This window comes from Rhinopithecus roxellana, chromosome 17 (assembly GCF_007565055.1).
Source record: "Rhinopithecus roxellana isolate Shanxi Qingling chromosome 17, ASM756505v1, whole genome shotgun sequence".
In the NCBI taxonomy this organism is placed as follows: domain Eukaryota; kingdom Metazoa; phylum Chordata; class Mammalia; order Primates; family Cercopithecidae; genus Rhinopithecus; species Rhinopithecus roxellana.
Window position 1 is genome coordinate 15,253,897 of NC_044565.1, and position 17,273 is coordinate 15,271,169.

General features: G+C 34.7%; 1 protein-coding gene across 1 annotated transcript in view; it reads right to left on the reverse strand.

The window, feature by feature from the left end:
- The window catches only part of LOC104668948 (neurexin-1-beta), a 320,192-nt gene that overhangs the window by 29,455 nt on the left and 273,464 nt on the right, over window positions 1-17,273 (reverse strand). The window contains exon 3 of the mRNA XM_030921397.1: window positions 10,596-10,767. Within this exon, the coding sequence (XP_030777257.1) occupies window positions 10,596-10,767 (172 nt within the window). The remainder of the gene's footprint in view (window positions 1-10,595; window positions 10,768-17,273) is intronic.

The following is a 17,273-nucleotide window of genomic DNA, read 5'->3' on the forward strand; positions in this document are numbered from 1 at the left end:
CTGTCCCTGCTTCCTTATTTATCTATCTGTCTGTATATCTATCTTTCTATCTGTTCAGTTACTTGTTTATATCAGCATGGGTTCATAGATGTTTATTTTACTTTTGGTTATAATCCAATGACATGTCTATTAGTTTTATTGCTCAATTTGATCAAGTTCTGGCCATTGGAAGTTTTTTCAGATTGGTCCTTATGCTCCTTTGTCATGCTTCTCTCTCAGGGGTCAATGAAGTATGCCCTACAGGTCAAATGTATCTACTACTATCCAATATTGCAAATAAAGATTTATTGGAACACAGCCACACCCATTCATTTTCCTATTAGCTATTGTTGCTTTTGAGCTACAATGGCAGAATTGAGTAATTGTGACAGAGATCATGTGGTTCTCAAAGCCAAAGATATTTAATATTAGGCCTTCTATGATGAAAATTTGTTGATCTTTGCTCTAGATGAATTTTCTTTTTTTAATTATGAACTTTGAATAGTGGCCAAAATGTATTTAATCGTTACATGTGAGGTACTTTAGAATTCAGAATCTTGAATGTTTATTTTTCCTATATTCTCCTAACTTCATTAGTTGTAATAATTTTGATGCTAGACATTTATTATTTTGTTGGAAGAAAACAAAATGGATTATCAGTATTCTATTGAGTTTAAAATACAAAATCACACAGAGTAAGAAAATAATGGTGAGACAAAGGTGAAAAATTATCTAGTAAGAGGCGCAAAAAAGAAAAATTGTCCTCTTGCATGATATGTTTTAAGTTTCCTAAATACATGCAAAGGGCTTTATTAACTTCTTCTCATAATAATGAACAGTAATATGGTAGTTTCCTCTTATTCCACAGTTTCAGTTATCCACAGTCGAATGCAGTCTGAAAATATTAAACGGAAAATTTCAGAAATAAACAATTCATGCCATTTCAGTAAATGGCATGCAATTTAAATAATAAAGTCTTAAATTGCATGCCATTCTGAGTAGCATGATAAAATCTCTGGCCATCCCACTCCATCCCTCATGAGACATGAATCATCTCTTTTTCCAGTGTATCCACATTATATAGTCTGTTAGTCACTTATAAGTAGCCATCTGGGTTATCAGATCAACAGATCACAAGAAGAAGGGTGAGTACAGTACAATAAGAAATTTTGGGATGGGGAGAGAGAGAGGAAGAGGCCACATTCACAGAACTTTTATTATGGCATATTTTTATGATTGTTCTATTTTATTACTAGTTATTGTCACTAATCTCTTATGGCGTCTAATTTATACATTAACTTTTATCATAGGGATATATGTATAGGGAAACACATAGTATATACAGGTTTTGGTACTATCTATGTTTTCTGGCATCCAATGAGAGTCTTGGAATGTATTCCTCAATGGACACAGGGGGATTCTTGTACTTTCCAGAGATGTTATATTGATAGCAATTTTTATCTTTATGATATTGGACACAGTTATTTCACCATCACACTTCACAATCATGACATGATTTACCAAGAGACCTTTCCAAATGAAACTCTTAAAACATGTATTTTGGTTTTAAGGATATTTATTATGTAATGCCCCAGTGTTATAATTATATCAAGCATAGTATTAGTGCTTAAAATAAATTTATTACAAGGATAATGTCATTCTTATGATCCTATTTTGGAGAACAATTGTTTAAAACTGGAAGTACAAAAGTTGGGCTCATTCTGTGAAAGAAGAAAATTATCTGAGCTAGTAAAGGCTCCACCCAGAGGGCTATGTCAGTGGTTAGAAGGTTATTAGAAGAAGGTTAGTAAAGGGCAGCCACATTTCACTGGAAGCATGTTTATTTAGGGGAGGAGGAGGTTCCTCCTCATATGTTCATTACACAGACTATATTTTTTCCTCCAAAATCTCAATATCCTCAAAGATCACCTAGAGCAGAGGTTCTGAATTCTAAGTAAAAGGGCCTAAGGATGTTAAACTGCAACCCTTAAACATCACATACATTATTTTGTATACAAATGCAGATGGATGTGTATTTTTCTAAAGATAGAATGGTCTACTTTATTGGATTCTTATGGAGGCAGAGATTCAAAGGAAGTTAAGAAAAACTGATTTAGATTAATGTCTAAAACTAAATACAGTTCCAAAGCTTTGTACTCTCCATAGGGGCCTTGACACTAGTGTAGGATAGTTTGTCCTTTTTGATATTCTGCCTCCTCTTGACGGCACTTCCATTTGTTTATTAGAAGTTAAGTGACATTAAAACCAACTTACTCCTGGCCAGGCACGGTGGCTCATTCCTATAATCCCAGCACTTTGGGAGGCTGAGGTGGGTGGATCACGAGGTCAAGAAATCAAGACCATCCTGGCCAACATGGTGAAACCCTATCTCTACTAAAATACAAAAATTTGCTGGGCATGGTGGTGCACACCTGTAGTCCCAGCTACTCAGGAGGCTGAGGCAGGCGAATTGCTTGAACCCAGGAAGTGGAGGTTGCAGTGAGCCAAATTCGGGCCACTGTACTCCAGCCTGGTGATGGAGTGAGACTCTGTCTCAAAAAACAAAACAAAACAAAACAAAACAAAACAAAACAAAACAAGTTATTCTTGAGCTTACAAGATACGCAAAGTGGGTAGACAGTGGACAAATATAAATAGCATGACAGTCATGAGACTTATACATAGTTGACGTTCAACTAATGACATTAAAGCTGAGAAGGAACAAATCACATAGTACAGTTTTAAAAATTGTTCATCATACACCAAAATACTAGCTATTACTTGCTATCATTATAAAAATATATAAATAAATATGCCTGTGCTATTTAATAAAAGCTCCTGAAGATATAAGAAGTCAGAGTGCTTGAGAAAGTATTAAGAGAAAGGCTTGTCATTGAGTTGGGAATGTGACTTGTTCTTCCATTGAAGTCAGCTAATTATAAACAATATGATAAAAATGAAGATACTTTTAGATAATAGTCAAATTATGAAAGCCACTGTTACAAAATACAAATATTAAAATCAACCAAATACTTGTAAATACCATCTGAAGTTTCCTAAAAACCTAATACTCTTTAAAATGTCATTTATCTGGCTTTCAATGTTTAACTATTCTTATAACTTGTTTCCACCTCATTTTCAAAAAGCTAAATTTTTGCATTATAGTGACAATTAATTTTTTATATCTGACATGATTAATTCATTATCTGTAACCAGTAGATAGATTCATTAACCTGATTACCCATATCTTTGGTAAAAAGTCCTTCAAGACAATCTCAGCCAGTATCTTTAGCCACACTTATTTAAAATCATGATAATGCTATTCTCTGTTTAACATGACTACTTTTCAGGAGTGAGGCCAGTATATCCCTTCATGATGATAAGAACTTAAATTACTAAACAAATTGTATGTTGGAAACAATAATGGCAGACAAGAAGTTAAAGGGGGAAATTTCATGAAATCGTTTAGAAGGGCTTCTATTTGTATATTATAACATAAGATATACTTGGCAAAAGTTCTAGCCTACTTGATATAATATCCTTTACTTTTGTTTTACCATGACTCTTAGAAAACATCTGCATTATCTCTGTTTGCCAGCCTGTGTAGTTTAAATGATGCCAAAACCCATCAAACCATCAGAATCTTGCTTTCTCTTTTAACAGAAAATTTAAAAATGCTAACATGGTTGCCTTACAGTAACTATAAAAATTCTGATATTTAAAAAATCCAAGTCATTGTTAAAGTAAGAACAAGTGAGAAGTCTGGTAATATATCATTTCTTTCCATCTCCTTGGACACAATTTCTCAGAAGCTAAGCTTAGAATTTTAGGAAGATATATTCAATATACTACTTAATAAAAAAGTTCATTATGTTTCGTCATTTGGAATAACCTCAAATTCCCAGCAAAAATGAACACTGTTTAAAAAGATAATTAAACAGGAAAAATCAGAGTTTCAGACACTTGTTTAATCTAACATAGCTACTGTATTTGTGGCTTCAGATTTCTCAGAGTAAGATTTATTATAGAAAATTAGTGTTAGTAAACATTTAACTATTTCCAGTGGAAACCAAACATTTATATATCGAAATAAATATTCATCTATGCATGTAAGTATATTTTGGCTAAAAACTACTAGCAAAAAAATGCTTTGACCTAGAAGTTTAATGAGGGATGTAGATTTATTCAATAACTATTTATTAAGCACCTTCTGTGTGTCACACCCTGATTATTATGTCTTTTGTTGGACTCTAGTCAAAATTGGTTATTAATTTAAATAATAATTCAAATATTCCATATGGTTTATCAGTTTCCACAATACTTATATTTTCATTATTTACTTTTAGAGAAAGGAAAAAAATTAGTCAAAGATTCCCCATATCTATACATTTAATGAGAACATGGGCAAGTCTTCTTTTAACAAACTTTTTCTTCCAAATGATTCTTTTTTTTTTTTTTTTTTTTTTTTTTTTTTTTTTTTTTTTGAGACGGAGTCTCGCTCTGCCACCCAGGCTGGAGTGCAGTGGCCGGATCTCAGCTCACTGCAAGCTCCGTCTCCCGGGTTTACGCCATTCTCCTGCCTCAGCCTCCCAAGTAGCTGGGACTACAGGCGCCCGCTACCTCGCCCGGCTAGTTTTTTTTTTGTATTCTTTTAGTAGAGACGAGGTTTCACCGTGTTAGCCAGGATGGTCTCGATCTCCTGACCTCGTGATCCGCCCGTCTCGGCCTCCCAAAGTGCTGGGATTACAGGCTTGAGCCACCGCGCCCGGCCCAAATGATTCTTAAGTATTCTAATGTTCTAATGGTCCATAATGATTTACTTAATTTGCTAATAGTTTCTCCAGTAAAGTTAGAAAATAATTAGTGCTTACTAATGAGTATTTTTGATTCAAAACTTTAGTGAAAACCAAACAACTATGGTTATTATAAGAAAATCTTTTTTATGTGTTACTATGCTTAAATACTCATAAGAGAGTCTTGTATGTGTTATGTGTTTGTGTGGGTCAGCAGAAATAGCAGACTGTGACATCGACTGATACAGTTAGGACCAATCATGCAAGTAATAACATTTAGTTATGAAGAATAGGCTATGCTATGTTTAAAAATGCATCTAATGATCTTTGTATATTTTAATTTATGTTTCCCACACTTCATAAAGGAAGGTGCATAGCTTGTAGACAGGAGTCCCCAAATGTAGTTTTTACTCTGCCACTAACGAGCATTGTGATCTTGAGCAAACTAGTTGGTCTCTTCAAGGTTCCAGTTTGCTGTTTGATAAATGAAGGAGTTGGAATAGAAGAATATTGAAGTTCCTTCCCTCCTTCAAATGTAATGATCATGTAAGGTAGATTTCCTTAATTACATCATACTTTGAAAAATTAAATTAAACAAATATAAAACAATCATTAAATTAACCAACACTTCAGTAACAACCCTGCAATCTCTAAATATTAGAGTGACTTAAATAAATAATAAATTTTTGATGACTTGAATTAAAAATAAACTAATCGATTAAGCTTCACTAAAGGTTTGGAATTTGGGGTAATAATCAGTATGACTTCCTGAACCCTGAAATATTTTACCAGCTTTCATGGATGAAAATGGAGTTAAGGTTTAGATCTAATACCCATAAGCTCTTCCAGACAAATTGCATGATCATGAAAAAAGATTTACACCATCTCTATGGAGTCTTAGAGCATTTCTCTCTTTCTCTCAGATCTCCTTATCCCTAAAGGATCTCTTTATCTTACCACTCCAGACCACCATTTTCTATTTTCCTTAAACTTAATAGCAATCAAACTCGGCATTCTGAAAGTTAATACATTTTATTTGACATGTTTAGGTTTTCTGGATCCTCCTGATCTCCCATTCAGACCAATTTCTTGGCAAACAGGAATAATAATGCCTTTGACTTCTTTGTTCCTTCCTACAACTGGTTTCCATTTCATTGGTATCTACTGCCTTCTGGTGACACACAGCTGCACTAGAACATTGAATAATTGTTGGTTAAAAGGCGGTGGGGGGAGGCAGAGAAGAAGGGGAGAGAGAGAGAGAGAGCCTAAAATGCAGGAATGTCTCTCCTTCTATTAAGTTGTTCATTAGGTTTTACAGTGTATTCTGCATTCATCCTGTTTATTTTCTCACATTCTACTTTAGTACTTTATCTTTTGATACACAGATTGTTTAGTAGTTTCCTAAATAGTTTGTCTGTCTCTATCACTTCCTGTTAATCCTTCGTAAATGAATGCATGCTTGAAGAGACCTAAACCTAATGTACTATTGATTTCACAGTCTTACTACACCACTCACTTCAAAATGGTCTCTTCTTCCTTGGAACAAGTTTTCCTTTTATATCTTATTCAGAAATTAGCCAAATATGATATCATAACTCTAGCACTTTCTCACATTTTATATTTTTAATCTTGAACTTTTTTTTGCCTATCTCTGTAACCAGACTGTAAATTTAGTATGCTCCTTTTATGTAGTATATATCCTTTAAATATTTGTTGATTTAATATGTTAACTCAAGTATAAAATGAACATTTGACCTTGTGTAGAGTGCAAAAGAAATTTTTTGACACACTGTGGTAGGAAAACAAATTCAAAGGTTTATTATCAAAGATAACAGTGATTTATCTGAAGCAATCTTTAGTCTGGGTAAGCAAGATGATGTTAGGCTTTGTGAATTAATGTTATGAGAAAAGAAAGTCTATTTTTGTTGAGAGAGAAAATTTTGCTGCATAACTGTAATTAGGGACAAATCAGAGATTAATGATGCATTATATTCTAGAGCTTTAACTGATAAGCACCAAGAAATGGCTTTCTCAACTTTAAATGGTTTGTAAAATATTATCTCTCTACTTTACTCTATATACAGAAAATAATGGATACTAGGTCTGCTATTCAGAAAATTCAATATTTATTCTAAAATATAAATTGTTGAGTTATAGGAAGATTTCATATACTCAAAAAGAGCATAAAATCTACCTCTACTAATTAGCTTCTCTATGAAAGCCTTCCAGGCAATTACAGGGTAGTACCATTGGTCAATGCTTTGGTTGCTTTTCATTAAAGGTATAGTGTTGCTACCAGATGAATTGCTTCATATAAAAGCACTTACCACAAAGACCCATAATGGAGGGTTAAGTGCTATACTAATTATTAATTTCAATCCTTATTACCTATATTTTGCAGTACAGGCACTTTAAAGGAACCAAATATAGGCTGCTGGTTCCCGCTTCTCTGATTATGGGATTTGGTGGTAAAAGCTTGAATTTAGCTGCTCTTCTAATAAAAATAACTCCCAAAATTAATAAAAAGAGCCATACCACAAACTGACATAAAATACATATACTAGACTTTTGCTATTGAACATGTATTTACAATCACTTTGTCACAAACACTTTAATCGAGTTGACACACACACACTTCAAAATTTGTATTCGGCCATTGTGGCACCACTGCAGATGAATCTCCAAGAGAAAAAGGTATTTGAAATTTTCATGGCTCATTTCCTACCTCAGCATCACACTGAAATGAACACAGAGCAGATGATTAATAACACATCTGATGACAATGGTGATTCCCCTGAGTTCTTTATATATTGATCATTAACTTTTTATATGTATATATTAAAACTCTTCATATGTGCTTTAATTTTCTTGAGGGCGGACTCTGTATTTTTCCTTGCGTATATCCTTCAGAATAATTGCAACTTTGCCCACTGTCGGTTTATTTATATTTTCTAAAATATATCTTGGTAAAAAGGCATCTAAAATCTCTGATTAAAAGTTGAAAGTTGTATCTGAAATAACTATATGTAAGGATTTGCTTCTTATTACTATACTGCTCATTTCTATTTTTAAACATCTTTTACATTGTGTTTCTTATTCTGAACAATTGTTTAATTGGCAAATAAGGTACTATATGCATTAAACAAATATTAATATAGGAAAACATGTAGAAATATTTTCTCAAATAATTAATAAGTACTGCCTCAATCTCAGCTACCAGATTCAAATTGGACATTAGTCTGCTACAAGAACACAGGAACCATATCTTTTTTGAACTATATTCTGTACATGGTATCTGGTATGTGTTCAATCAAATAAAATAGAGTAAAATTGGGGGATACAGAAATTTTTGAAAACATAAAATATTTACTAAAATGCAATGATGTTTGGCTAATATATCCTATATTTCTTTTCTATCATCTATGCTTGCGTAATGCATCCTGTATTTCTCTTATAGAGATACATTATGCATATTAATAAAGGCCAAGTATAGATATTTTAACTTAGCTTAACCCAGAATTTCCCAAACAAATTTGAGCATGGGAGCTTAACCCAAACTTTTCCAAACTAATTTCCCAAAGTAATGGGACTTTCCATTTCTCACCATAAGTAGTAATAACCTCTAGGTAAAGATACCAGTTTGGAAATTGCTGATAAGTGTTAAAAGTTACTAAATAAAGATAATTTTAAAGAATTAACTATGAACACGAAACCATGCCTCAAGAGGCAAACGCCACACTGCAATAGTAACAGGATTGATTATTTTGCATGTTCAGGTCCACTGTTCACAGCTGACAACATCCCATGAGCAAAGCCTAGACCTTACCCTACTATGTATTTTCATGGCATCCAGTGTGATGACTTTCTTTCAGCAAATAGGCAGTGATTAATCCATATTTTAGGAAAATTACCAATACATCTTTCTGGATTTTTATTAAGGTTTTAGCTATCACTTTTAAAAGCAAATTTTTAGGCTGGGCATGGTGGCCCATGACTGTAATCCCCGCACTTTGGGAGGCTGAGGCAGGAGGATCACTTAAGGTCAGGTGTTGAAGACAAGCCAGAGCAATATAGCGAGACCCCCATCTCTACAAAAACCTTTTAAAAATTATCCAGGCATGGTGGTGTGCACCTGTAGTCCTAGCTACTAGAGAGGCCGAGGATGGATAATTCTGTGAGCCCGGGAGTTTGAAGTTACAGTGAGCTATGACTTTGCCACTACACTCCAGTCTGGGCAAAAGAGTGAGATCTTGTTTCATAAAATAAAAAAAAAGTTAAATTGATAAAATATAGAATAAAAATTGAAATTGCACATTTATACCAGGATTTCAGATAATGCAATAATCTGGGATTAGTAGGGGCTATGTAACATTGCATGCATATTTAAGTTACTTGGCTTTCAAATCTTCTATTACTTCACCTTGTTGTATACAGTTCACATAACTGTAGTGTAAAATTGTGATAATTCCCAAGACATCGATTCAGCAAATATTTATCGAGTGCCTAATATTTGCCAGTATTATAACAGGCACTGGACATATTAATTTCCTTGCTCCCTAATTTTGTCATAGGGTAGTTTTTAAAATTACATTTAATTCAGCAAATATTTGCAGAGTACTAGGCTTATGGAATAGGTTTGAACTAGGGCTTGAAGATTTAGAATTCTATAAACCAGAAAAGGTCCAGAAGGGTATTACAGACATTTCATTCCACAATCGTGAGTCAGTACTTGGGATATTTGATATCAATTGAATACATTGGTTATGTCATTAAATTGCTTCTTTCAAGAACCAAATAAGTCTGAGAGAGGAATTTAATATATATTTTGATTATTATTTTTATTGGATAAAATAGAAATGTATTTTTATACTTTTTCCTTATACTGTGTTATAAATTGTGTGCTTTGCAAAAAACATAGCTATATCTAAAGGGGAAAGAGATAAATGAGACAGATATTTTTGGTAACCTATTTTATACTAAAATATAAAGATGATAATGATTACAGTAAAATACCTTTATACTTTTAATTTATATTTTACTTCAAAACATATTTGTTTTAAAATTGAGGATACATACAATCACAAGTAACACTGTTTAAAATTTCTAATCTACCACCTTTGTTTCAATAACATAATATTGATAAAACTCATTCACAATAAACAAGATAATTTTTATTTCATCAATAATGGCTTGACATTTATTTTATAGACTTAAAATGAGTAGCGCTAGTGTCAAAGAATCCTCATGAAACTCCATGGTTATATGAAAGTGAAAACAAACTTCTTTTATGTACATGTTCTTATAACTGTTGATTTATGCTACTATTGTTTTCTCACTATTTCTCTATCTCATGGGATTCCTACACTTTAATGAGTTTCAGCTGTGCACCACCAGCTGAGGAATGGTTAGGTTTCATTTTCTCTCAGAAAAGAAAAATAAATAAAGTGTTATAATATTCTTTCCCTTAGTTTTAAATTTTAACTTTGTTACTTTTGACAAAGCCTTTCCTTTGTTTAAATGCAAGGATCCAGTAAAAAGAGCTTTGATATGTTGTGCTTTTTATGTGTGCATTTTTCTGATTTCATTGATGTCCTGAATTTTGAAAATGATAATGTACACCTTCACGTTCTCCTATAAAATGGCATTTGTACACTGTAGCAAGAACAGTTTAGGACAGCATTACATTCACATGACTCTAAAGTCCAATAAATAGTTGATGGTTTCTCAGAAAACCACAATTTGGTGAAACGGACGCAAAACAGTGCTTTTTCTTCCAGTTTGATTTTCATAAAATCTTCCCCCGATACATATTCACTTGCTTACCTGCAGGATAGCGCTCGATCACTGGCCAGCTGTCCACCTGTAATGTGGCATTGCCACCACTCCTCGTGAAACGAACTACATGGTATTTCCCATCATTAATGATTGCATTGGACTCTTCAATGGCGATGTCATCTGTCCCAACATTAAACTTAACTCCAATTTTTCCCTGGTGCTGTAAGAGAGGAGGGGAAAAAAGAGTTGTATTACGTTGACTAGTTACCATTTGATAAAGATCACATACAAGGTATTGTTTAAAATGGTGCTTTGGACAACAGCTGTTTTCCTCCAGTTTTACTTCTGAAACTCTACATATAGTAGAAGCAAGATTCTTGACATTTGGGTAAATTTAAGACATCTCTTTCATGGATAATTGATATTCCAAAAGGCACACTTTCAAGGGAATTGAGCTGCATTCTTCCCAGAGGTTGTCACAGAGAAGGTGCGGGGCTGCCCGCACAAAGGACATACTTTCATATCCTTTAACACAGCCCCTTTAATCCACTCTCCCCATTTCACAAGAAAAATAGGGCTCCAAATTCTCCCTTTTAATAACTGGTGAAATCAGAGCAATGATGTCTATTTAGAGCCCACTGATATATGCTCACAATATAGGAAATAATTCTAAAGGGTGTGGGGCATAGAGGCATTTAATGAGTGCAGTCCTTTAGTCAGTATTCACAAACCATCAAATACTAAGAGCTTGAAAGTTATTCAATGTATTTATTTTATTGATGATGAAACATCCACACTTTATTGATGATAACACAGGAAGGTACAAGACTTGTTCAAGGACACATAACTTAATAGAGACGTACTAGAACTAAAATTCAGTTCCTTTATTCTTAGATTATACCTAAGCTAAGTTAAAGCAAAGATATCATTATCCAAAATTAACCCCCTCTTCAAATTATGCAAAGCTGCACTATGAATCATTCTAACTATAAAGTTATTGCTGTTTACTTTAGAATTTCATAATAAAAAGTGGCAAAGAGAAACATGTGCTATGTCCTCTGCCTCTGAGAAGCATTCTCTAACAGGACTGTCAACTCTACCATGAATTCTACAGATTTTTAAAGCACGTGGATTTGCCCTTAATCAGTCGCACAGAATACCTGCGCTGTAGGCCCTTGTCAGAACACATAACCTCAAACTGTTTGTGGTTCACCTTCATCAAACCTCAGTTGAGAGAAATGACATGGAGGAAGAAGGGTTTAAAGTACACACAGTCCATTCTTTCCTGTAGAAGTTTTAAATCAGAATGTTAGAAACCTGAAGATGTGGACCACATTCTCTTGACTCTTTGTGGGGTTCTCATAATTATTTGAACTAGACAGCAGGAGTATGGTATCAGCTTACACTGAGAATCCTTATGGAAAATCTTTTACAAAATTGCATTAATCAAAGGAAAATAGTTGAGGATGTTATTTTGCAGTATTGTTCATTATCTCCTTCATGTAGAGATCCTAAAGGTTTCTGCTGGGTTTTTCCCCTGGGTTCTTATTGTACATAAAGATCTCTTTCTTATAAGTTAGCATGCTTACATTTTTTTTGTTTTGATTTGCTTTAGGCTTGATGGACGATTTAACTTTTTAAAAAATCACATTTTAACACTACATACATATTTGTTAAATAAAGACAACTTATTATGTCTCTTAAATGAGATGCTTTAAAATTTTCCTGTAGAGTTATATCACATGTGTTAAAAACGTATGTAATAAATTAAATAAATTACTGAAAATGAGCAAAAAGAGATTCTACTACAATGAGAAAATAATGCAGGCTTACAAAAAGATCTGAGCTAAAATAGGTCTTTGAATAAAGTTTGCATTTTCACTGGACTTTTGCTGTTTGTTTATTAGCTGAATCAGTCTACACAATACTAAAATGTCTTACAATGCCATGTATTTAAAAGTAAGGGTCATGAGAAATGCGGCGGAAATAATAAGTCCAGGGGAAAATATATACTAAAGTCTCTGCAGCTATCAAAATTACCCAGCCAGAAGTGGTGGCACACATGTATAATCCCAGCACTTTGGGAGGCCAAGCTGAAGAGGACTGCTCAAGCCCAAGAGTTGGAGACCAGCCTGGGAAACATAGCAAGATCTCATCTTTACCATAAAAAAAATGTTGGGCATGGTGGCACACACCTGTATTCCCAACCACTTAGGAGGCTGAGGTGGGAAGATCACTTGAGCCCAAGAAGTTGAGGCTGCAGTGAGCTATGACTGTGCACTGAACTCCTGCCTGGTTGACAGAGTAAGACCCTGTCTCAAAATAAATAAACAAATATTTAAAAAATTACTCTATCTACATGGACCCTGAGTTTCCTAACGACAAACACATACATAGGGCTCTACTCATTTTATAAATATTAACTCTGGTATTCTTCATAACAGTTCCATGAAGGAGACGCTATTTTATCTCCATTTTACAGATGAGAAAATTAAGGCACAGGGTGATTAAGCAATTTGGCTAAAGTCACACAGCTGGAAAGAGAAAAGCTGTGGCTCAGATCCACACAGTCAGGCTCCAGAGTCTGGTCCTTAGTCATTACACTAGGCTGAGTTTAGGACTGTTGTGCCATCCTATAGCTGTAGCTAGCAGATTTGGTAAATCTAGCTGTTTTTACTACCTGTTTTATCTCTCCTGCTACAGTAGCATCACTAAGGGGCCTTGTATTATGCTTTGAAGTTAGTAGATATGTATCAATCAATGTATGCTTAAAATAATTTTGGAATAAATTGCAAGCAACTGATATGAGGATATAATCGAATATTTAAATGCTTCTTTTTGTTTCAGTTTCAGCTGAGATGTTAAGATGATAAGATAATAAGTCAAAAACAGATTACTGTTTCCATCTTACAAAATGAAGTTGAAAATTACTTAAGCCAGACTTGCAAAGGAGAACACTGAGAACTGCTTTTAGGGTTCTGAATTAATTACCTACTTCAATCCATCAAAATGCAGAATAAGGAATGAGGAGACTGAGAATTAGAAGAGGATTTTTGGAGAGTTGAGATTTGATGTGATTTCCACATACCTGCAAGGTGGAAGCTTACTTTTCCCTATCTCATGTGTAGGAGAAAGGGACATTAGTGGAACATCTCAGAAAATTTGACATGTGTCTTCTGGAACTTGGTGGGTGGCAGTGGTCAAGGTAGTGAGCAAACTAGCATTTGACTATGCCTGAGAAATCTTCAAGGGAAGAGACTGTGGCTGACTGATGCCCAGTGGCCAAGGAAAGAGATATTGATGTACCAGGAGCCACCTGTACATACATTAGGGTTTGTTACGACAAAGGACACTTGTGGACCCTAGGTTAGTGTCCATGTAGAATTGTGTTGTACCCTGTTTAGCAGGGTTACTGAAGGAATTGGGCTGAGTAGTTTAGAAAACTCAGAAAAGAAGAAAAAAGAAAAAAAAAAAAAGAAAAAAGAACTTGGAGTTACAGTGATACATGACCAGAGGCCGAGGTGGGAATCCTAAATGACCATCTGAAGGAAGTGCATTTACTACCTTAATGGAATTGCAGGTAAAGAATTCTAATGATATGGTTAAGGTCTCTAAAGAACCAAATGCTTCCAAAAAGTGCCTCCTTAAGAACTTTAAGTAAAGGCTAAGCTCAACTAGATGGCTACAATAATATTAGCCAAGTAAGGTCATTTACGCCCTTTATGTTTTCTTTCTTTTCCTGCTTCATCCCTGGAGGATAAGAGAGGGAGAGGAAAAGCGAAAGTTGTGGAAACAATCGTGTTCCTCCCAGTGCAAGTGGGGGCTCCACTGTGGCTGAAGCAGGGATAATGAAGAGGCTTTAACTGACTTCTATTATTACAGAGGAGTAAGCTGATATTACATTTTATGTCTAAAAGTGAATGGATGACCTTTTTACTATCCAAGAGGGAGCAAGCACTGTTGAGACTTTCCGTGGACTTCCTTGGCGGTTTGAAAGAAATATTTTTACATAACAAGTTTGAATTCTTGTTACACGGTAGGAGGTAGCCCTTTCAACACAAGTATAGGAAGATATTTGTTACTCTAGAGTTGCCCATTGTTTTAGAGTCTCATCTATTATAGATCTGGTTCTTATCCAGGATAGACTGGAAAAAGTTCTTGAAGTTTCCTACTTGTTACGATAGGTAGGCCATAAGCACCTATTTTCATCAAAGTATTAATTGTTGACAAGGTCTAGATTCAGGGAATAGAAGCATTGCATTGCTAAAGGTGAAAAGTGCACTAAACTCTAAAATAAGTCCCTTTAATTTATCCTTAAAACTTTCTGCAATATGAAATGCAAAATACTCATTTTCTAGGTGCAGAAATCTCCAGATTTCATAGGATTTGATTTTTTGCAACACAATAAAATAAACAATGTAGAAACAAGGAGTGTCTGTGATGCTTGCAGAACATTTGACTTTTAAATGATGCCCATCTCTTCTTAGATATGATCAGTTTTTGCCTCAACTTCAAATGTCTTTGACATCTCATGGATTTAAAATCGAGAGTTAGCTAAAGTGGAACTGAAAACTATCAAAGTAAAGGATCAAAGAGGCCCGAACCTAATTCAGACATTATCTACTTCACTCCAAGTTGCATCAGGCTTTGAAAACCAATTTATTTATAAATGATCACCAAAGAGTTTTCCCTGAAAACAATAAATTTAAAATACACATAAAGTACAAAATACTAATATCAAGCATATTTATAGGACTGGTATTTGCTATTTCTTTCAGAAACTATAGATATCCTTACAACACAACCTTTTCATGTTTATAGGATAGCAAGTCACTTAAATTACATAAACAATAAAACTTGCTAAACTTTCTTGCCAATGGATAATTACAATTTAAAAGAATTCATTTCAAACTCTTATTCTCTGGGATTAAATATGATTGTCTTGTCAAATTCTCATGAATATTACATTAGCAAAACCAGAAGTCATTTCACTGGACATGTACTGATCTCCCTGTACTGCATCTTCCTTGAAATAGATAACTGGCTCAAATCATAATTTCAAAAATCTATTATGAGAATATCAGTAATGAGGTATTTATAATTTAATGAAGCCTTTCCATGGATTCATTAAATAAACAGTGACAAAGGTAATTATTGATTTTTTTTTTTTACAAAAGCTCATTTCTGAATAAAGATTATATTATTAAACCAAGTTAAAAGGAAACCTCATGAAATATGACACTGGGAAGGTCCTTGACGGTTCTAGCAAGTGGCACCATAGTTTAATGCATAGTCTAATTCCATATGAAATAACATATGCACTTGATGGTTTTATGTTTTAACTAAGATTAACATTTAATGGTGTAATCAATATCTTGGGCACACTTCAAGCAAGATGTTTGCATGTTACAGATGCAGATATAATATGTGCATATGAAATAGATAAAGCAGAATACACATAAGTAAAGATTTCAGTCTACATGTGACATACAGACGTGTTACATAAGATTTTAGTGCACTGTTTCCCCACACCCCATTCATGAACTGTTATATAGAAATGTTTGGCTCAACTATGCTCAGGAACAGAGACCAGTAACAAACAAAAATGTCTTTCTCTGTGTCTGTTTACTATACTCTTAGAGAGGAGGACCAAACATTGTGAACAAGTGTGCAACTCGGGAGGGCATGTAGATTAGTAGGAGCCCTGTGTATGTTCTGTAAACTTCCGTCATGCACCATAGTACAGTCCAGTACTCCGGGGCCCCACTTTGGACAGAACTCAACAATGTCTTCAAATGCTCTGCATGCTTGTACTCATTTCAGAATACAGAAAGACTCCCATGGTCCAAATCTACATTGTTGATTGAAACCAGAGTTGGGTGAATGGAATGTTTTGCTTCTCCAGAGACTAATCCTCACCAGAGAGCAAAGGTTTTAAGGCATGAAGGGGAGTCTGAAGCCTATAGTCACAGTTGTTGGAGTATGCAACACTGCAGACAGTATCAGAGAGCCATCTGTTATCTCACCTAAAAACAAAAACACTCAGATAATTGCTAATTTAGCCCAAATACTTTTTTTTTTTTTTTTTTTTTTTGAGATGGAGTTTCACTCTTGTTGCCCAGGCTGGAGTGCAATGGTGTGATCTCGGCTCTCTGCAACCTTTGCTTCCTGGGTTCAAGTGATTCTTCCACCTCAGCCTCCAAAGTAGCTGGGATTACAGGTGCATGCCACCACGCCCAGCTAATACTGTATTTTTAGTACAGGCAGGTTCTTCATGTTGGTCAGGCTGGTCTCGAACTCCTGACCTCAGGTGATCCACCCACCTTGGCCTCTTAAAGTGCTGGGATTACAGGCGTGAGCCACTGCCCCCGGCTACCCAAATGCATTTCTAAATGAATTACTTAGGGGCCCTCTTGGCTGGTAGAGACTCTCTTTACCAATCTAGATGGCCTCTAATGGTAAGAAGTGATTTTAATCCAGTTGTTTTAACCTAGCACTGAGATATACATGCCATCCTCTATCCCCCAAAAAGCAATACCACCACATCAAAAATAAGAAGCTCCTGCTGCCCTGTCTCCTATTTTCTCCATTATATAGTGTCTTTTTAAAATTCATTCAGGTAACTGATAAAAAGCATATAACATGCGCCCAGCATTTTGCTCCTACTGGGAGGAGAATAAAAACAGATAAAGTCTGTTTTCTGCTCCTGGGGAAACTTTCAATCAA